This window comes from Homarus americanus, unplaced genomic scaffold (assembly GCF_018991925.1).
Source record: "Homarus americanus isolate GMGI-L3 unplaced genomic scaffold, GMGI_Hamer_2.0 scaffold4896, whole genome shotgun sequence".
NCBI lineage: Eukaryota > Metazoa > Arthropoda > Malacostraca > Decapoda > Nephropidae > Homarus > Homarus americanus.
In genome coordinates, this window is record NW_024749657.1 from 6,291,243 (window position 1) to 6,314,182 (window position 22,940).

General features: G+C 40.5%; 1 protein-coding gene across 1 annotated transcript in view; it reads right to left on the reverse strand.

Moving 5' to 3' along the window:
* Positions 1 to 20,940, reverse strand: part of LOC121853610 (homeobox protein SIX3-like) — a 41,948-nt gene extending 21,008 nt beyond the window's left edge. The window contains exons 1-2 of the mRNA XM_042347869.1: positions 19,979 to 20,940; positions 13,677 to 13,923 (exon numbers count right to left, since the gene is read on the reverse strand). Of these exons, the coding sequence (XP_042203803.1) occupies positions 13,677 to 13,923; positions 19,979 to 20,540 (809 nt within the window). The 5' untranslated portion in view covers positions 20,541 to 20,940. The remainder of the gene's footprint in view (positions 1 to 13,676; positions 13,924 to 19,978) is intronic.
* Between the last annotated feature and the right edge of the window lie 2,000 nt (positions 20,941 to 22,940).

The window sequence follows — 22,940 nt, forward strand, 5'->3', positions numbered from 1 at the left end:
AGGTAGAAGAAGAAAGTAAGTACATTAAGACAACAGGTAGATGAGGAAAGTAAGTACATTAAGACAACAGGTAGATGAAGAAAGTAAGTACATTAAGACAACAGGTAGATGAAGAAAGTAAGTACAATAAGACAACAGGTGAAGAGGTACATTAAGACAACAGGTAGATGAGAAAGTAAGTACATTAAGACAACAGGTAGATGAAGAGAGTAGTACATTAAGAAAACAGGTAGATGGAGTAGAGTAAAGTGCATTAAGACAACAGGTAGATGAAGAGAGTAAGTACATTAAGACAACAGGTAGTGTGATGGAGTAAGTGCATTAAGGCAACAGGTGGATGAGTAGAGTGGTACATTAAGACAAACAGGTAGATGAGAAGAGTAAGTACATTAAGACAACAGGTAGATGAGTAGAGTAAGTGCATTAAGACAACAGTGAGATGAGGGACAGTAAGTACATTAAGACAACAGGTAGATGAGGAAAGTAAGTACATTAAGACAACAGGTAGATGGGAAATGGTACATTAAGACAACAGGTAGATGAGTAGAGTAAGTACATTAAGACAACAGGTAGATGAGGGACAGTAAAGTACATTAAGACAACAGGTAGATGAAAGTAAGTACATTAAGACAACAGGTAGATGGGTAGAGTAAATACAAAGACAACAGGTAGATGAGGACAGTAAGTACATTAAGACAACAGGTAGATGAAGAAAGTAAGTACATTAAGACAACAGGTAGATGAGTGAGAGTAAGTACATTAAGACAACAGGTAGATGAGTAGAAATAGTACATTAAGACAACAGGTAGATGAGGGAAGTAAGTACATTAAGACAACAGGTAGATAGTGGAGTAAGTACATTAAGACAACAGGTGAATGAGGACAGTAAGTACATTAAGACAACAGGTAGATGAGGAAAGTAAGTACATTAAGACAACAGGTAGATGAAGAAAGTAAGTACATTAAGACAACAGGTAGATGGTGAAATGAAGTACATTAAGACAACAGATAGATGAGTAGAGTAAGTAATTAAAGACAACAGGTAGATAGTGAAGTAAGTACATTAAGACAACAGGTAGATGGTGAAGTAAATTACATTAAAGACAACAGGTAGATGGGGGAAGTAAATTACATTAAGACAACAGGTAGATGGAGAAGTAAGTGCATTAAGATGGGTGAGATGGGAAGTAGGTACATTAAGACAATATAGATGGAGAGAGTAGAGTGCATTAGGACAACAGGGTGGATGGTGGGTAAGAAGTGCATTAGGACAACAGGTGGATGGAGAGGTAAGTGCATTGAGACAACGAGTTGGATGGTGAGTAAGTGCATTAAGACCAGCTTGATTGAGATGGTGGGGTGGTGCTTGGACAGAATTGGATGAGAGGAATTACATTAAGACAACGGGTGGATGGAAATTAAGGTACATTAAGACAACGGGTAGATGGTAGAGTAGAGTACATTAGGACAACAGGTGGATAGTGAGTAAGTACATTAAGACAACAGGTAGATGGTGGAGTAAGTGCGATTAAGACAACAGGTGATGGAGGGTTTAGATCAGGTGGATGAGAGTGAAGTACGTTAAGGACGACAGATTGGATGGTGGAGTAGGTACGTTAGGACAACGGGTGGATGATGGAGTGAAGTGCATTGAGATACGGATGGTGGAGTGAAGTGCGGTAGGATGGCAGATTGGATGATGGAGTGGGGTGCATTAAGATACAGATTGATGGTGGAGTAAGTTCATTAAGACAACGGGTGGATGGGTGGAGGGTGCATTAAGACACAGGTGGATGAAGTAAGTACGTTAGGACAGCAGGTGGATGGGGTGGGTACTTAAGACAACAGATGGATGAGTGGAGTAAGTACATTAAGACAACAGGGTAGATGGGGAAGTAGAGTACATTAAGACAACAGGTGGATGGGGAAGTAAGTGCATTAGACAACGAATTAGATGAGGAGAGTAAGTGCAATGAAGACAACAGGTGGATGGTGGAGTAAATTACGTTAAGACAACAGGTAGATGGAGAGTAAGTACAATGAAAGACAGAATAGATGAGTGGAGTAAGTACATTAAGACAACAATTGAGATGGGGAAGTAAGTGCATTAAGACAACGGTAAGATGGTGGAGGTAGGTACAATAAGACAACAGGAATGGATGAGGAGAGTAGGTACAATAAGACAACAGGTAGATGAGAGAAGTAAGTACATTAAGACAACAGGTAGATGGTGGAGTAAGTACATTAAGACAACAGGTGGATGAGAAAATAAGTACATTAAGACAACAGGTAGATGAGGACAGTAAGTACATTAAGACAACAGGTAGATGAAGAAAGTAAGTACAATAAGACAACAGGTAGATGAGGAAAGTAAGTACATTAAGACAACAGGTAGATGAGAAAGTAAGTACAATAAGGCAACAGTAGATGAGGGAAGAAGTAAGTACAATAAGACAACAGGTAGATGAGGAAAGTAATGCAATAAAGACAACAGGTAGATGAGTAGAGTAAATTGCATTAAGACAACGGTTGATGAGAGAAAGTAATTGCATTAAGACAACAGGTAGATGAGTAGGTAAGTGCATTAAGACAACAGGTAGATGGAAGAAAGTAAGTACAATAAGACAACAGGTAGATGAGGAAAGTAAGTACAATAAGACAACAGGTAGATGAGGAAAGTAAGGTACAATAAGGCAACAGGTAGATGAGTAGAGTAAGTACATTAAGACAACAGGTAGATGAAGAAAGTAAGTACATTAAGACAACAGGTGGATGAGTAGAGTAAGTACATTAAGACAACAGGTAGATGAGTAGAGTAAGTACATTAAGACAACAGGTAGATGTAGAGTAAGTACATTAAGACAACAGGTAGATGAAAAAGGAATACATTAAGACAACAGGTAGATGGTGAGTAAGTACATTAAGACAACAGGTAGATGAGTGATAAGTACATTAAGACAACAGGTAGATGAAGAGAAGTAAGTACATTAAGACAACAGGTAGATGAGTAGAGTAGAGTTACATAAGACAACAGGTAGATGAGAGAAAGTAAGTACAATAAGACAACAGGTAGATGAGGAAAGTAAGTACAATAAGACAACAGGTAGATGGTGAGAGTAAGTACATTAAGACAACAGGTAGATGAGGAAAGTAAGTACAATAAGACAACAGGTAGATGAGTAGAGTAAGTACATTAAGACAACAGGTAGATGAGTAGAGTAAGTACATTAAGACAACAGGTAGATGAGGAAGAGTAAGTACAATAAGACAACAGGTAGATGAAGAAAGTAAGTACATTAAGACAACAGGTAGATGAGGAAAGTAAGTACATTAAGACAACAGGTAGATGAGTAGAGTAAGTACATTAAGACAACAGGTAGATGAGTACCGTGCCTTTAAAACGGTTCTTGTAGTAATAAGTACCTTGAAAACGGTGCCTGATAGTCCTGGTAGTCGAGGCACCTAAAACAGAAGACAACAACAGTAGTTTACGTCAACAGGTGTAAATAATATCGTTGTGGTTATGATCATTAACAACAGCAACAGGAGGAAAAACAATAACAATAGCGGCAGCAACAGAACTACAACAACGGTAAGAGGGAAAACAACAACAATAACAACAACAGGAGGAAAACAAAACTAAAAAACAAACAAAAATAACAACACAAGGGGGAGGAAAAACAACAACAGGACAACAACAACAGCAAAAAAACAACAAACAACTAAAACAGGAAAAACAACAGAAACAAAAACAATAACAACAACAGGAGGAGGAAACAACAACAGTAAAAACAACAACAAAAACAACAATAACAACAACAGGGGGAGGATAAACAACAAACGACAACAGGAAAAACAACAACGTCAAAAACAACAGGAGAAAAACAACGACAAAAACAACAACAACAACAACAACAACAACTAGCTCAGATTTTAGAACTATGAAAAGAAGAAACAAAATCTCATATAATATAAAAACAAATACACAGGGTATAAGATATTGGTGTGTGTGTGTGTGTGTGTGTGTGTGTGTGTGTGTGTGTGTGTGTGCTGTGTATGTGTGTGTGTGTGTGTGCGTGCGTACAGGTTAATTGTGGTGTTAATACGTACTGGACTTTTCCCTATACACTGGCCACAGTTTTCGTCCTAACCAACCTAACTAACCTAACCTAACCAAACCTAATCTATCCACACATTACAAGTTTATGTTGTAGAGTGAAGCCATCGACGACTCAAGGCTTCAACACAAACATTATGAGGAGATAGGTCAATATTTCACTAATTATGTACTCGACTGACTGACTATTGACTGAATGACTGACTGAATGACTGAGCGTAAACATAAGACAATCATTGATATATATTTTTTATTTAATCATCGACGTTAAAAAAATACACCAAAATATCTGATTTGAGAATAAATAAATGCACAGTAGCTGATAAAATTCTTGCTTACAATTACCATCATTCAGAAATCAAATACACGAAACTATCTAAAAAAAAATAACTATGTGCGTGAAAGTAATTCAAACTGTGTTCACAAGAAGCTTTAAACCTCACCAAAATAAACAAACTCATAGACAAAAATAAAATACCAACTCGTAAATGTTATACACAGAAATAATAATAAAAAAACACCCAAACACTGTAAATAAAAAAAAAACACCCAAACAACTGTAAATAATTAAAAAAAAATTCACAAAAGCATCTCTCATTATAAACCAACAAGAAATAATTAAGTCCACATTGAGTCGTTTATAAAAAAAGCAATCCACGAAAATATCTCCGGCGCGTGTAAATATAACCCGCAGATACAATACGGCCTTCATAAATGTTGCTGGCCCGACACAACGTTAAGTTTTATGAAGATCTTTGTCGTTGTTTATTGAGCTATGCTATTTTTAAAGAGTCGTGAAGATAAGGAGGGAATAATGAGTCGCTTGTGTTTTATCAAGTGCGGGAGGAGGTGTGTGTACGTGAGGCGTCTGATGAACTAAAATATAATAATAATAATTCTTCCTTTCTATAGAAATCAATATTGACTAAAATGACATCGTGTTCAGAAGAATTTAGAATAACAATTAACATCCTCAGGTGAAAAATAATATACCTCATCAGTTACGTCAGAAAAGGCGGAAGTTTGTCAGTAACCGTCCCTAAAAATTCGTACAGGAAGGAAACAAATATTATCACTCCCTCACCTAGAGTGTTTGAAGTGACCAGGAGGCGGGGATTTTGTCCAGTGGAAAAATTGTCTGGTGGAGTTTTGTCCGTATACACACACAGAGAGCAAATGACTAACCAGAGACCTCAGCCATATAGTTAGAGTCTTCCAGATGGTGTGGTAGTAGTGACTGTGGTGTGGGCGGTGATAGTAATGGTGGTTGTGGTGGTATTGGGGCGATGATAATAGTATTGGTTGTGGTGGTGGGCAGTGGTAGAAATGGGGTGGTGGTAGTGTAGGCAGTGGTCGTAAAGGTGGTAGTAGTGGTTGTGGTGGTGGTGGTGGAGGGTCGTACATCACGGGCCACCATCAAGGGCCCAGTTCACCGTCTGTGATAACTCTGGTATTTCGCCTCAGTATGTTTTGATATGTTCGGCGACTGTGATCGAGAGTGTCGTAACCTGGGTCCCAAGAGGCTACAGGCGCCTTCTCAACACAATTTCTCCCAGGATAAACAGAAGCACCCACAATACAATCAAATAACAAATATAAAAAAAAACATTAACTACAAAGAACTTAATATACACATTTAATACCAAGATAAAAAAATAAATGATATGATCGATCTCAAATTTTAGTTAGAGAAAGATGATTTCAGATAATTGCCCTCGTGTTTACGTTTCTTTGTTCGTCCTAGGAATAACACTGAGGCCACCCGCTTGCTATCATAGTATTTATTGTTACAGTGATAGCCGACTTATCATTTGAGGCAGCATGTACTTAACGCTTGCAGTCTTTATAAGTGATATGCCATGTGTACTTAAGATCCCCGCCGGTTTTAAGATGTATTACTTACACACACACTTATGGGGTGCGAGGCTATTACTTACGCATACTTAAGGATGATAGAACTAAAAATAACTACTTTTATCTAAGTATACTTATGTCAAGTGATTTATAAGTATTGCTCACATATACTACCCCCAGGGCTTTGAGGGTTAATTACTTGGATTTACTTAATTTATATCGAGAATAATCAAGGTATTATTTTCTGTATACTGTATATATATAAGATACTGCGATATAAGGGGATCACATGAAGATTAGCACCCCAGCTTATGTCAGATATTGCCCAGTGTTCAGTGATCGAGAGAGAATGTTGATGATATAATGTATGCGCTATATAAACAAGTGCAGTGAGTTCTCTCTCTCTCTCTCTCTCTCTCTCTTTCTTACAAATTTATAAGTGTTATTAAAAATTTCCCTATTTCTCCATTTACTGGCCTCTCCTTCCTTCACCTCCTTATTATTATTCTCTCTTCCCTCACTTTCCCTCTCCCCTCCCCCCTGCCACCTCGAGGTCATGGTGGGTGTGTAGCCACCTGTATGATGACCCTTGTTGAGGTCGGGTCAAAGAATGTTATGGTTATTACGTCACGAATATGTTCTCAACCCACCCACACTCTTGACACACCCACATATTATACATGTCTTGCCTTATATGCCCACGATCCATTCAATGCCTACACCCATGATCATGTAGACACCCACACAAACCCACATCACCCATACACCCGCACTCCACCGGCACATACTCACATGGACCCACATACCCTACAAACCCACCCCTGTTCTCAAAGCAAATTACTACATGTGTTAGTGGACCTTACAACCAGATGGAGGGAGAGAGGGAGGAAGGGAGGAGGGAGGGGAGGAGGGAGGAGGGAGGAGGGAGGGAGGAGGAGGGAGGAAAAGGGAGGGAAGGGAAGGAAGGGAGGGAGAGAAAGGAGAGAAGGGAGGGAGGGAGGAAGGAAAGGGAAGGAGAGAAAGGAAAGGAAAGAAGAGGGAAGGGAAGGAAGGAAGGAAGGAAGGAAGGAGGAAGGAAGGAAAGGAGGGAAGAACAAGAGGGGAGGGAGGGAGAGGAGGGAGGAGGGAGGAGGGGGAAGAGAGGGAGAGGTGGAGAGGGAATGAGACAGGAACGGAGGGGGGGCAGGGGGAGGGTTGGGAGGTAGAGGAGGAAGGGGGGGTAAGAAGAGGGAGGAAATGATGGAGTAAAAGGAGAGGGAAAGAAAAGGAGGAAGAGAGGGAGAGAGGGTAAGATGAAGAAGGAGAGGAAGGAAAGAGAGGAGGGGGAGGGAGGGAGGGTAATAAGAGGAGGAGGAGGAGGAGGAGTTAATTATATTCTTAATTGTAGTTTTAATTAACAACTTCCCGACAACAACGTCACAACAACCAATCTACAACCACAACTATTTTTAACAACTCTCATCATAAACAACAACTACAACTACATTTTTCCTCGTGGTGAGTCAATATTTTCTCCTTATAATATTAACTCACTCGAATAATAATAACAACTACGATATTGTTTTCCTTTATTAATAACTAATTTAATAACAGTATAACAGAATAATTAATAGTTTTCTAAACTTTCATAAATTTAATCAGAATAATAATAATACTTTTTTCCAAACTACTTATGATTTCTTTAATGTACCTTTAATAAATACTTTGTTTTCTTTATAAACTTATAACTTATTCCTAATCTAAAACCTAACCTAACCTAGCATGACCTAACCTGACCTAACCTAACCTTCTAGCATGACCTAACCTGACCTAACCAATAACATTCTTAATCACGCCGGCGAGGTGGTCAAGTGTGTGTGTGTGTGTGTGTGTGTCAAACTTGGTATACAAATTCCTTATAACAATTCCTAGAGGTGTATTGTTTTCGAGGTCAAAAGGTCAAAGGGTCATTAGTGTGAAAAATATAACTAACTGGAGAAGAAAGAAGAAGAAGAAGAAGAAGAAGAAGAAGAAGAAGAAGAAAGAAGAAGGAGGAGGAGGAGGAGGAGGAGGAGGAGGAGGAGAGAGAGGTGCGGAGACTCAGTAAGTTGTGGGTTTATCCTTCATTAAAACATACAGTGAACTCTTTATGTTTTCTTCAACCTTGTTCTTGTGTTTTTATATATTATCTCTCTCTCTTCCTCTCTGTATCTCCCTTAGTTATCTTCCTCTCTCTCTCTCTCTCTCTCTCTCTCTCTCTCTCTCTCTTCATCACACTGGGAGGTCCTCTCGTGTTGGGGTGACGACAGCTCTCTCTCTCTCTCCCTCTCTCTCATTCTTCCTTTACTTTCTTTTCTCTTTCTCCCTCTCTTTCTCTCACTCTCTTTCCTCTAACTTCTCTCTTTAGCTTCTCCCTTTCTCTTTTTTACCCTCTTCCTCCTCCTCCTCCTTCTCCTCATCCTTCTTCCTTCCTCCTCCTCCTCCTTTCTCTTGCCATCTTTCTTCCTTTCCTCCTCTTCTTCTCCTTCCTCCTCTTCTTCCTCTCTTCTCCTCCTCCTCCTCCTCTTCGTCATCTCTTCTTCTCTCCCCTCCTCTCTCTTCCTTCCTCTCCTCCTCCTCCCTCTACACCCACAGCAGGAGCACAGGGTAGTTTGCATGTGTGTGTGTTGACAGGTTGACACACACACACATGTACACCTCAAACTACACACACACACACACACACACACACACACACACACACACACACACACACACACACACACTCTTAGTCACCTGATGATTACACCTAACGCTATCTGAAGGCTTAGGTTAGGTTAGGTTGGGAGGAGGAGGAGGAAGGAGGAGTGGAGCAGGAGGGAGGAGGGACCAACAGAACCACCGTTGACAGATTCATTGCCTCCTGGACGGTCATGAATGAGATAGTCAGCTGTCATTGGTTAACATAGTGCCCGTCAACCAATCACAGCGGCAGGTTACAACGAGGCAGAGAGAGAGAGAGAATAAAATTCATCGTTAAGAATGTCAACAAAAAGGACAGTTCTTATTGGTCAGAGGCGGCCATCTTGTATTTACAGATAATCTACAGTGTATATGTAATGAAAAATATATTACTACAACATCTACAAACAACAACAACAACAACAACAACAACAACCGTGGTAAAATATATCACTACCAGCATCAAACGTTACCACCACTACAACTACTACCACAACCACTACAACTACAACCACCACCACCACTACCGCCACTACAACCACCACCACCACCACCGCAACTACCACCACTAGTCTCATCCATAATAACATTTTCTAACAACAACCACAATTACTACCACCACACCACTACACCACACAACCACCACCACCTACCGACTACAACACAACACACCGCAACTACCACCACTAGTCTCATCCATAATAACATTTTCTTTAACCACAACAACCACAATTACTACCACCACCACCACCACTACTACTACCACCATAAAAGTACCACCACGTGTTGTGAGTCGTGAACCACACATAACTCTACACACACACACACACACACACACACCGACCTTCCCTGCCGCATAGTAATGATCTTGCCATAAAAACTAGTATGAGTCATTCTAGTTACCCCCCTCTTCTCCACCTCTCACGCCTCCTTCCTTCAACCCCTCCTGTTTCTGACCCCCCTCCCCAACCCCCTCTCTCACCACAGGACATACTGTTCCTTAATGGTGGTACCCCATGCTGCCCCCTATCCTCCCTTCCTTAGCTACCCTCACCTATCTCCCCTCACCACACACCACCACACACCAATAATCCTATACCACTACACTCAACAACCTCCCCCTGCAACCATGCCCATCTACCACAACTACTACCCTTACACTACCACCCCCAACCACCCCAGGAAGTGTCCATAAAGTGTAAATAATAAGAATAAGAAAATAATGATCTAAAATGTTATTATTTGTCCTTGGGGGAGGATTTGTCCGGGAGGGCTTTGTCGGGGAGGGCTTTTTCCGGGAGGGCTTTTATCGTAGGCTTTGTCCAGGGAGCTTTTGTCGGATTGTGTCCTCTTTACCACTACTAAAACCGAGTATGAGTGCATGATAAAAATAAGTGAGTCAATAAGTAAGTGAGTGAGTCAATAATTAAGTGAGTGAGTCAATGAGTGGGAGGAGATTGATTGAGTGTGTGTGTGTGTGTGTGTGTGTGTGTGTGTGTGTGTGTGTGTGTGTGTGTGTGTGTGGTGTGTGTGTGTGTGTAAAAGGACTTCTTGACGTCTTCATTGAGGAGTCGACTATCAGCTGATCCATTCATAAACACTGTGACGTCATCCTTGGCGTACGAGAGTTTGTTTACATTTTGGATCTCGGAGCTTCACTGTCTGTGTACCTGAGTTAAACCATCTAAAGGGAGGGTCGAACCATCTAAGGGGGAATTCAGACCATCTAAGGAGGTCAGATCATCTAAGGAATCGAGATCATCTAAGGTAAAATCATCAACTCCAGTAAATAAGTTCCCAGTGGAGCCGAAACTAAGGGTAGTTAAGGGAGGAGGGAAAGACGAGAGTGGTTGTCGCTCTATTGTTGGGTGACCTCCGTTGACCTGACCTGATCTGACAGCCAAGAGAGAGGGAGTGTCTCACATTAGATGCAACCCTTAGCTTCCTTCCCTCCCTTACTCCACACACAACTCCTGCATCCCCAACCCAATCCACTACCCCCAGGTCCATGGTCAGTGTCACAGGTCCCAGGTCACAGGTCACAGCCACAGGTCCCAAGTTAGTGTCACAGGTCCCAATTACAGGTCACAGTCTATAGGGACCACTTGACACCAGGATTTCACACGGTCATAGTGCCCCCCCCACCACCCCGGCTCGCTCACATACATACATACATACATATAATGACTACATATGGTACTGAACACACACACATGTAGAACACACACACACACACAAATATCAGAAGCGCTCAACACACTGACCCTTTCACTCTCACTGACCATCACCACGACCTCATCTGCAAATTTGGTAGAAGCTTCCACCATCCCGACATGTCCCTACTACCTGAGATCCTAGTCCGAGTTGCTGTTCGACACCTACACCATCCAGCCCATACGTGCACGAACTGATCGCTATAAGAACAGCCCAGTCCCAACCATTGTAAAATTATCAATATTGTAATAAATCAGTGTATTCACTCAGTAAACACTGCTCCCTACACTGTCACTATGTTGGAAATGAACTGTGGTTGACTTTCCCCATCTAGTTATTATATGTCTTATTTGTGTCACTTATGTTACTTGTATATTTTGTAATTAAACATTCCCCAAATATGTAACTGTATATTTTCAGCCTTCTGGCTGCCAAGCTCTTTCAATAAACCGTTAATTATTATTATTATTATTATTATTATGTATTATTACACACACACACAACCCTAATTTGTTGAAGAGTAGAGATACATCATAGCATCATTATCACTACAGCACACGACAGAACTGCCTCGTTAATATGTTTATCTCCGTTGACACAAGATTGACCCTAATCATAGGTCAACTCAGGTCATGGAATTACTTTTCTCACTGAACCGCCACCAAGGTCAAAACATCTCTTAGTTAGAGCGAGGTCATTATTGTAGGTGACCTTGGATATGGACTGACCATATACACATTGTCACATGACCTTACTCGACCTCACTTGACCCCGGTAGAGGAGGGGTTGACCCATAATTCTTGTATATAAATTGTGAGTTACTTTTTAGAGTAATTAGAAATTGGTTTAAAAATCATAAGCAAAACGATGTAGTTATTTTTATTTCATATTAAAACTGTTTAATGAGACTCACATACTCGGTAAATACTGAAATTACTTCTATAAATTTATACCTAACCTAACCTAACCTACCCTAACCTAACTTAACCTTAATCTATGAAACAATTTAATATAAAAACTCACCTAAACCTAATGTTAAGTTAGGATTAGGTTAGGATTACGTTAGAATTAGGTTATTTTGAAATTAGGTTCGTTCAATTTAGGTCAAGGTTAGGTTTGTGAGAGGGGGGGGTGGGTCAGAGAGGAGGGGCACCACCTGACCCATGCCTGACCTGTCCTGGGTGGCTGACCTCAGAGGGGCGTGACGTGTCCTGCCAGTGACCCATCCTGACCCACCGTGTACAGGAGAGCAGGTGACAAGTGCACAACCACAACAGTGTGATTGGTGCCAGTCCAATCTCACTACTGTACTATGATTGGGACCCATTAGGACTGAGCCTCAATCATAATGGTTATAATGGGTTAGGTTAGGTATGCTGGATTATGTTGGGTTGGTTGGGTTAGGTCAGGTTGGGTTAGGTTAGGTTAGGTTAGGTATATTGGATTATGTTGGGTTGGTTGGGTTAGGTCAGGTTGGGTTAGGTTAGGTTAGGTTAGGTATATTGGATTATGTTGGGTTGGTTGGGTTAGGTCAGGTTGGGTTGGGTTGGGTTGGGTTAGCCTATTAATCCTGATTTTTTTAAAGATATGTCGGCTATTGGGAGTGGAATCTACTAGCTAAGTCGCCTATAAGAACCAGGGCCTATTAAGACTGTCGGCTATTGGCACTGCATCATGGGTTCTATTGATACCGGAACCCAATATGACTTAGGCTTATACCTGGAGCTGGTGGTCACAGCTCAAGGTTGAAGAAACAACAAGTCCAGAAAATCATGAGGGCAAATTGTTTCGGAGTGAGAATCTGCCAGAGTGTTGTGACGGCACCGAGTGTGAGCTGTTTCAAGACCAGACTTGACCAACACTGGAGCAGGTTCAGATACATTCAGGAGCACAGTACATACCCAGTATATACCGACAGTGCGTAACAGAGACGTGAACGACTACCCAAGCCCTGATCAATGGCGAAGAGGATAAAGTAAAAAAAAAAAAAAAAAAAAAAAATACGGCGTTGCGGAATGAGGAGTACAAATCCCATAGACTTTTTTAGGATAAACTCCACAAAAATTGAAAGATTTGCATCGGTCAAATTTGAGGTCTGGTTTCAGCTCTGCATAGGAAGAAATATAAACAATAGAGCAATATAGTTCTTCAGATATTACCAACATCCCTTGTGGTACGGGCGCGAGGGGGACAGGGTGGGGGGTCACGCTAGGTCAGGCCAGGTCGCCAAGCCGATGTCAGCCAATGATAGAGTGACGTGAAAGTGGAGATGCGCTAGAGAACAGTCACTTGTTTCTCTGAGGAGCGTGTTGTTGTGTTGACACCGGCCGCCGCCATCTTACTGCTCGGCACACACACACTCACACACACACCGTACCTAACCTAACTGAGGGTATTCTGGGCTCGAACCAATGACCTTAAGGACGGGAGGTGGTTGGTATATCCACTCTGCCACCACACCTCTTCATATTATAACCAATGACATAATTTTGTTATATCACAAGACCAAACACTGTTAGAGCCCCACTTCGTTATATATGTATCTATATATATTCGTTATAGGCCAACACGCCGTCATAACCCACATTTTTGCATTGGTATCAAGGTTGTAATTTGTTTTAGGAGAAGTCTAGATATAACCCTCGACCTACACACACACACTATCCACCACAACCTAGCCAGCCCCGTCCCCCACACGCTATCCCCACAATAACCTAACCAACCACCATCCCACACAACCCCCCCCCCCACACACACACACACAAACAAAAAAACCAACATATTAACTCACGGTCTGGGTGCTGGATTACGATCCCTCTGTCGACGATTCTTGAACCAGTTAGAGACTTGGGTTAAGGTTAGACCCGTCTGTTTAGCCAAATTTCTCTTCTCGTCCGGGGTTGGGTAGCGGTTTTGTTTGTAGCACTCCTTCAGCGCCAGCCGTGATTTCTCCTTGAAACAGTAGATGGTCTCTTCACCGTCCCAGATCGTCTTGGGTAGCGGATATTTCTTACGGATGCGGTATTTGTCGACGGCGCCTGTGTGTGTGGGAGAGGGAAGACGAGAGATTATATCATGGTAATAATTGTAGTGGGGATATTTAATGGAGATAGTTAGTGGAGATAGTTAGTGGAGATAGTTAGTGGAGATAGTTTATTAATGGAGATAATTAGTGGAGATAGTTTGCTTCTATAAAAAGTTCTAAATCAACCAATTAAATAAGATTTGTCTTTTGTTAAGTTATACCTGTTATTTATGTATGATAACAGGTATGATAACAGGGGTCCAGTTTATCCCAGACCTCGCTAACAAACACAACTTTCACTCGCTATACAGTACACCGCGCCGCTCACACCCTCCTCACCAGTTAAAACGAGACACCCAAACGACCACTATCATTATTACCCTCTATCATCATCAGTACTTATTAGTTCATGATAGCTAATATTAACAGAGTATTGGGTTCTATAAACAGTGTCGAATTCTGTTAAGTGTTTCTCATAGTGCTAAGTTATACGAATAATGTTAATATATTCTTAAAATCTCTTCTTATATTTCGGGTTTCTTCTTCGTTATGTAATTTCTAATATATTCGCACATATTGGCAGGATGTGACGTCAGTGTAAAAGCGTAAACAAAAAGATCAACTTTCGAGGGGTAAGTAAATGGTGTTCAGAAAAGTGTGCATATCATGTTCCAGTACTGGCTAGTGTGTGTGTGTGTGTGTGTGTGTGTGTGTGGCCTTATATGTAGGCTATACGGGACACTTTAAGCCTAGGGCAGAACCAACTTTGAATATGAATTTACTAGAGCCAAATATACACGCCATTTGTATTTATTTATGACCAGATACAAAATCAATCAGACACTTTGGTTTATTACGAATGCTGACTGCTGCAGTTTATTTTTTTGACCATATTCTATAAAATAATAATTATGATTTTCTCTAATGATAAAAGCGACTATATATATATAATTAGTCAAAATTAATTGGTGTTCATAAATATTCAACGATGAAATTGATTTTATATTGAAATATGAAAATCGATAATATATGATAGAAAAAAAATTATATATACAATTCGTAATAAAATCGACGTTACAGATAATTGAAGCAATGAAGACTAATTCCACTTTATATTAAATAATACAAAATATATACTAGTCACACTTAACATATTCTAGTATACTATATTAACGAATGATATACTATTTAGTTTATATTTATGGTTGCGTCAATAAAATAGGTGGCGTTATATTGAGAGGAGTGAGATTATGTTACCTTTGTTATATTAAACTTTAAATACTGAGTAAAAATGGAACTCAATTTTATTTTAGCTCTGATGAATAAAATAATAATGTAATAAAGAATGAAAAAGAAACGGATAAAATGAAGGATATTATTATTTGTATATTGTAAAAATGCAATTATTCAGTCGTGTCTTCTCTAATTGATTTGGGATCACCTGAAGAATACTCCCCCAAGTTTATTTTTCACTGAACAATAACTAACCTAACCTAATCTAACATTAACCTAACATTATTCCAACCTAACTTAACCTAATCCAACGCTAACCTTACGCTATACCCTATCCTAACCTAACTTAACCTAATCTAACATTAACCTAACATTATTCCAACCTAACTTAACCTAATCCAACGCTAACCTTACGCTATACCCTATCCTAACCTAACCTAACATTAACCTAACATTATTCCAACCTAACTTAACCTAATCCAACGCTAACCTGACGCTATACCCTATCCTAACTTAACGTTAACGTAACCTAACCCTATCCTATCCTATCCTAACCTCACATCCCTAAATAGCGTAAAGATGGTTAGGTTAATCTTAAGGTGAAATAAACCATAGGGGGAAAGAATCATCTTGTTAACTAAAGATTAAACTGTTAATTTCTAGTAGTTGAAACACACAAACACCAACACAGTGTAATATAAACCCTTCATAAACATGTTAATATCTGTTTAACTAATGTATAACCGATCATTATTATTTACGTATTTAAAGACTTCATTTCACTATTCATTTTACACATTGAATTTATTATGTTGCAATGCCATTATCAACCCACATATTGCACACTGAGTTGAGTTGTCAGCTTGCATCCTATATTAAGAACGGCGGGTCAATTGTAATTTCATATTCTTTTTTTTATGATAGGAGAATTATTAGTCGATTTAGTGGAATCAGTTGGTAATTACGAGGGAAGACTTAACCAAGAGGGTGGTAGTTAGAGGAGATAATCACCTCACTGACTACCGGGTAAATGGAACTACATAATGACAGATTATCAGTAAACTGTTATTATCAGTTGTAAAGGAAGGAAGGAAGGGAGGGAGGGGGAGTGGATGAAAGGGGAGGGAGGGAGAGGGATGGATGGGGGAGGAGGGAGAGACGGAATAATGGTGGGGAGGAAGGGAGAGACGGAATGGTAGGGGGAGGGAGGGAGGAGCGGAATGGTAGGGAGGAGGGAGAGACGGAATGGTAGGGGAGGAGAGACGGAATGGTAGGGGGAGGAGGGAGACGGAATGAGTAGGGGAGGAGGGAGACGGAATGAGGTAGGGGAGGGAGGGAGACGGAATGGTAGAGAGGAGAAAGAGGAGAAAGAGGAAATAAGCAAAAGAATGAGATTAGGAAAGGGAGGGGTGGGGAAGGACGATGACAAAGAGAGAGAGGGGGGGGAGAGGAAGGAAGGAAGGAAGGGAGAAAGGGAGAACAACACGAACAGGAAGAGAGAGGGAGAACAAAGAATTAAAAGGAAAGAGAACAAAGGAGCGATGAGAAAAATAAAGGAGAAAGGGTGATGAGAGAGAGAGAGAGAGAGAGAGAGAGAGAGAGAGAGAGAGAGAGAGAGAGAGAACGGTTTAAAAATCACAACATTGACCCAAGCGTTAAACTGTTCATTTATTGTCCTTGATTACAGTATAGACGGAGCTAGACTCAACCAGGGGTCCCGTAAGCCATATTGACGGACCCAGACAGACAATTTAGGGCCCGTTCCGCAGGCAATTTAGGGCCCGTTCCGCAGACAATTTAGGGCCCGTTCCGTAGACAATTTAGGGCCCGTTCCGCAGGCAATTTAGGGCCCGTTCCGCAGGCTAGAATTATTAAGGTTATTCATAAACCTTATTTTCTTCATTGACGTATGTTATAAAAGTTTTATTAATTCATGTTATTCAATTGTTCTTCATTTTAGAGGCTGTTATAGTGTGTTATAGTACCGATATGATTATGAAGAGTCAGTCGTGAAATAAAATAAAATAAATATAATAAAATATAATAAAATAACAAATTAATAGTTTTTTATACAATCAAAAATAAATTAATAAAATATGTAAATAAATTAAATAAAAATAATATAAAAGAAGAAAAAAAATTATATCTGAATAAATTTATATATAAAAAAGTAAAAAATTAATAAAAGTTTCTAAAATAACTAACAATAACAAAAGTACAATAACATAGTACTTCACAAGGCTAATTATAATGCTTCAAGTCTAATACCCAGTTCACTCCGTTAGTTTCTCCGAGTATTTACAAGTTATTGATGAAGGAAGAAATTGACGTAGTAATTCTTGTAATATCGATAATTTATATATGGAATAATTATATATACATATTCTTTTTTTTCAGGATTTATAGGTTGTAAAAAATATATAAACTTTTTAGGTTATTGTTTATGGTTAAAATATATATAATTTTAGATACTGTCTATGGTAAAATATATAATCTTTTTTACGTGGTTTATTGTAAAAAATATATATTCTGATTTTGCTTTTAGTTATAAGGTTAAAAAAAAGTATTTAGTTGTTACAAAAAATGTGTAATAATTTTCTAGATTTTTCTGTTGCAAAAATATTCGATTTTTATATTAGGAATTTACTTGTGATGTAATATACGATTGTGTTAGCTTTAGTTAAGGTTAGGTTAGGTTAGGTTTGGTTTGGTTAGGTTAGGAATCGTGTATACTAAGCATCAAATGAAATAAGATTGAGGGGTGGCTAATCTTTAAATGGTCCTCAACAACCAGCAAACAACCACGGTGGTAGTTAGTTCCCAGGGGAGGTAGGCGTAACGATCGGCCTCTAATCAGGTCATCAATACTCCCTGGGGGAACAGTCCACCCCACGTGTGCTTGTTTGAGTCGAGGGGTGATTCAGACCTACACGTCGTAATTGGGTAGTACGGTTAAGGTCGTTACGAGGGTGAACTACACACACTGTAATTAGAATGGTTGGTTTTGGGTTGAGACGAGTGGTTGACGACTTTTGGTTGGGCTGTAGTCGTGCGCTGATATGGTCGTTGGGGTTATAGTATAGTCTTAACGACCTATACTGTATACACTACACAGGTCGTTTAGTCCCTATGTGAACTATACAACGACCACTGAAGCTGTTAATGTCGTTTTATTTATCAAAGGGTCGTTAGACCACTGATCACCTATGCTCTAACAAGGTAATTAGGGGAATGCGTCACTTAACAATTAGTAGTTACGATGGCCGAGTGGACACAGCGCTTCCCAACTGTCCTAAGTGTCACTATAGTTTACACCCAGGGCACCCACCCCAAGTCGACCCAGATGTGAATTGGTACCAAGATCACCTAACGCTAACCTAACGCTAATCTAACCTAATCTAACCTAACGCTAACACAAACCTAACTTTAACAAGGTATACTGTAAGGTTATAAAGACTAAGTAACTAACTGAACAAGGTGGTTAAGACGTGTGTGGGAATCACCTCTTGTTCTCTCATTAAATTCAACACTCGTTAAAGAAAAGTAATGTAATTAATGAACGAGCTTATTCAAGAGGTTCATTAACAATATTTTCTTAATAAACAAATAAACTCGTTAAAAAAACAATGAAAGTTTACATTAACAATAAGACCATTTAGCGAGGTGGTGGTTAACGAGGTGGTGGTTTAACGAGAGGCCGCCACTGAGATATAGATGATTAACGAGGATAGGTTAGTTATACGTTGTCAATATATTACATGAGGAGAGACAGAGTTAACGAAAGTCACTGTTTTAAAATTAGGTTTGTGTATAAATTTACTTAACGAGGTAATTAAGACATGGAAGAACAACGAGAGGTCGCTGATTGCCAATTACTCAATTACTTAACGAGATAGGTAGTTAAGACAGACGGCTAACGAGAAGTAAGTAATTAAGACAGACGGCTAACGAGTAGTAAGTAATTAAGGCAGACGGCTAACGAGTAGTAGGTAATTAAGGCAGACGGCTAACGAGTAGTAAGTAATTAAGGCAAACGGCTAACTAGTAGTAGGTAATTAAGACAGACGGCTAACGAGAATTAAGTAATTAAGAGTCAGAAATAACGAAAGCTAGAGGTGACATTTAACAACCAATTAATACAAAGGTAATTTTTATAGATAATTACAATGACAAAAAGTACTACAAAAAGGTAATTAAGATGACTAATCCCTCACCAATGTACAATAAACTAGTATTTGGTAGTTAAGTTGTCAATATATTAATAACTCAACAAGGTAATTAAACAAGTTGGCGATGAATTACTCAGCATGGTCGTTAGTTACGTTATAAACTAACTATATACTCGATAAGGAGGGGTGGGGCAGTAGTTAATTACATTGAGACAAATCACTCACCAGAATGGTCTATAGTTACACCTGGGGAAACAAACTACTGAATGAGGTAGTTAAATAGCTCACCTATAGTTACACCTGGGGAAACAAACTACTGAACGAGGTAGTTAAATAGCTCACCTATAGTTACACCTGGGGAAACAAACTACTGAACGAGGTAGTTAAATAGCTCACCTATAGTTACACCTGGGGAAACAAACTACTGAACGAGGTAGTTAAATAGCTCACCTATAGTTACACCTGGGGAAACAAACTACTGAACGAGGTAGTTAAATAGCTCACCTATAGTTACAACTGGGGAAACAAACTACTGAACGAGGTAGTTAAATGGCTCACCTATAGTTACACCTGGGGAAACAAACTACTGAATGAGGTAGTTAAATAGCTCACCTATAGTTACAACTGGGGAAACAAACTACTGAACGAGGTAGTTAAATAGCTCACCTAACGGCCTCTGTCTAATCTTCTCGGCCTCCTTGTAGTGAGCTCGATACCACATGTTCTGCATCTCCGTGTGGTACTTGGCCGTAAAGGTGTTGGTCTCCAGGAGGCTATACACCTCCTTGAACGTGCCCCTGTGAAACGCCACCGACGCCTTGGCCCGCAGGATCACCTCAGAGGAGCGGGAGACCTCCGTGTGTAGCGGCAGGATAGAGAGGAACCTACCTAGGCGATCCATGTCCCCAGCCTGTAGTAGGGTCTCACATACACAGTCTATCTGCTCTGGGCTGAACTGCAGGCTGCCTTTACCCTGAAGGAGGTTAGATCCTTCGGGGGTTGAGGAAGAGGAGGAGGATGAGGATGAGGAAGAGCCAGGTCCTGCGTTAGCTCCTGCGGCCTCGGCGGTAGCGTCCCTGGCCATGGTGGGGGTGATGGAGGAGGCGGCAGCGGCGAGGGGATTAGTAGGTGACGTAGGCGCTGCAGGTACGAGGGCACCAGGCGATGGGATGGAGAGGCTGCCCAGGGAGTCGACGGACGGAGGGCGGCCACACTCCGACGTCTTCATCCTCTATCCCTCACATACGGCGGCGCACACCACAACCAACCCAAACATCAATACTCCCTTATCTATGTTAACAGCGATAACGGTAGATAACTTTATATATATTTCTCTATTAAATCCATCACTTGGTTAACAACTATATCACGGCCACATTAAACACTAGAGGTAGGTATTATGGCGGGGCATCACTGTGTTTGGTTCACCTCGGAATACATTATTAAACCTTTCCCCTCGTGACGCGATCAACAGGTTCCTCCCGGGTGTAACACTTAGTTCTTCTCGTTGTTGTTATGGGAGGGAGGGAGGGGGAAGGGGAATCAGCGTGAGTCAAGGGCCGCGTCACTCATCAGCGTGTGGCAAACAACTAGAACGTCACTTTGCATCACTCTCGTCCCCCCGTCACATGTTCTGCTCTCAAGAGTTTAAAATGAGCTTGTTCCGTGTCAAGAGATGCTTGTACAAACTTTTCTCATCTCGGTAACACCATCCCGCCCACGGTGCCAAAAGACCCAAGCTGAGTGGCTGTGACAATAACCCGTGGGAGGAGCTACCATCACCACCCGACCAACCAGCAATGAGCTCAAACATTTACCGCCAGATCCTCTCCCCCCATCCCTGGCAGGTGATTGGTCCGCCACAACAAAAGGATGCTGGTGGGTGGGGCCTGAGGAAGACTAGGGGATTATCTCTGAAGAAGCAATGGGGGACGAGATGGTCAGGCTTTGTTCCCGTACAAATGTTATCGTTGCCTCCTGATGTAAGCGGCCCAGCGGAGGCGCACTGAACAACCCGGGGACAACAAAAGCGCGGGAGGACACGACCGCCACCGCTACAATTGACGACCAAAAGGACAAGGAAGAACTCATCATCGTTGTCCTCCATACACACACAGACCCACCGGGGCCCTTCCTTCCCCCTGTTCCGGACGACACATGAAGATTACACACCCCCCCCGCCCTCGAGCTTATTTCACCTGAAGATTAAACACCCTAACAATACCTATGGAGGGGGGGGGGGAGTAAATAATGTTTTGTTTGGTTAGATTTAATATTTGGTTAGGTTAGGTTAGTGTTAAAACTGAAATAAACCATATACCTGTACCATATACCTGTACCATATACCTGTACCATATACCTGTACCATATACCTGTACCATATAACTGTACCATATAACTGTACCATATACCTGTAACATATACCTGTACCATATACCTGTACCATATACCTGTACCATATAACTGTACCATATACCTGTACCATATAACTGTACCATATAACTGTACCATATACCTGTACCATATACCTGTACCATATACCTGTACCATATACCTGTACCATATACCTGTACCATATACCTGTACCATATACCTATACCATATACCTGTACCATATACCTGTACCATATACCTGTACCATATACCTGTAATATATACCTGTAACATATACCTGTACTATATATCTGTACCATATACCTGTACCATATACCTGTACCATATATACCTGTACCATATAATTCGTACCATATAAATTCTGTACCATATACCTGTACCATATATCTGCAAATTACATACCTGTACCATATACCTGTACCATATACCTGTACCATATACCTGTACCATATACCTGTACCATATACCTATACCATATACCTGTACCATATACCTGTACCATATACCTGTACCATATACCTGCCATTACTAATATGTTACACACACAATCACAAGTTCTCCTCTGCTTGAATGTCTCTAGTCTAACCTAACCTAACCTAATCTAACCTAACCTAATCTAACCTAACCTAATCTAACCTAATGGGATTTTGGAATTTTAGGTGTCAGTATATTTTTACATTGAATTTTGTTCTTAAGGAAATTTACATGTTGAAATACTTGAGATTTTGTCAGGTGTTCAACAGGTGTTCAGATTTAATTAGCCAGGTACAGTAATTGGTTTCCGCTTACGTGTATAGTCATCAGCAATCACAACACACACACACACACACACACACACACACACACACACACACACACACACACACACACACACACACACACTCTGAAGGAGATTGTATAGTTGTTTTAAGTACTATACAACTCTACCGTGGTTATTAAAAGTTATATATTAATTATTTATAACCAAAACGCGTACTGCATCTATTAAGGAGTTCAGATTACACTGTTGGTTCCCGTGTGTGTGTGTGTGTGTGTGTGTGTGTGTGTGTGTGTGTGTGCGTGTGTGTGTATACCATGGACCGGAGACAGAGACGCCAGACAGACAAACAGACAGTCAGACAGAGACAGATAGGATACCTACACAAGTCGATATATAGTAAATAGACAGGACAGATAGACAGACAGACAGAGACAAATACACCTGCACGAGTCTAGAGCTGTCACAGAGAGAGAG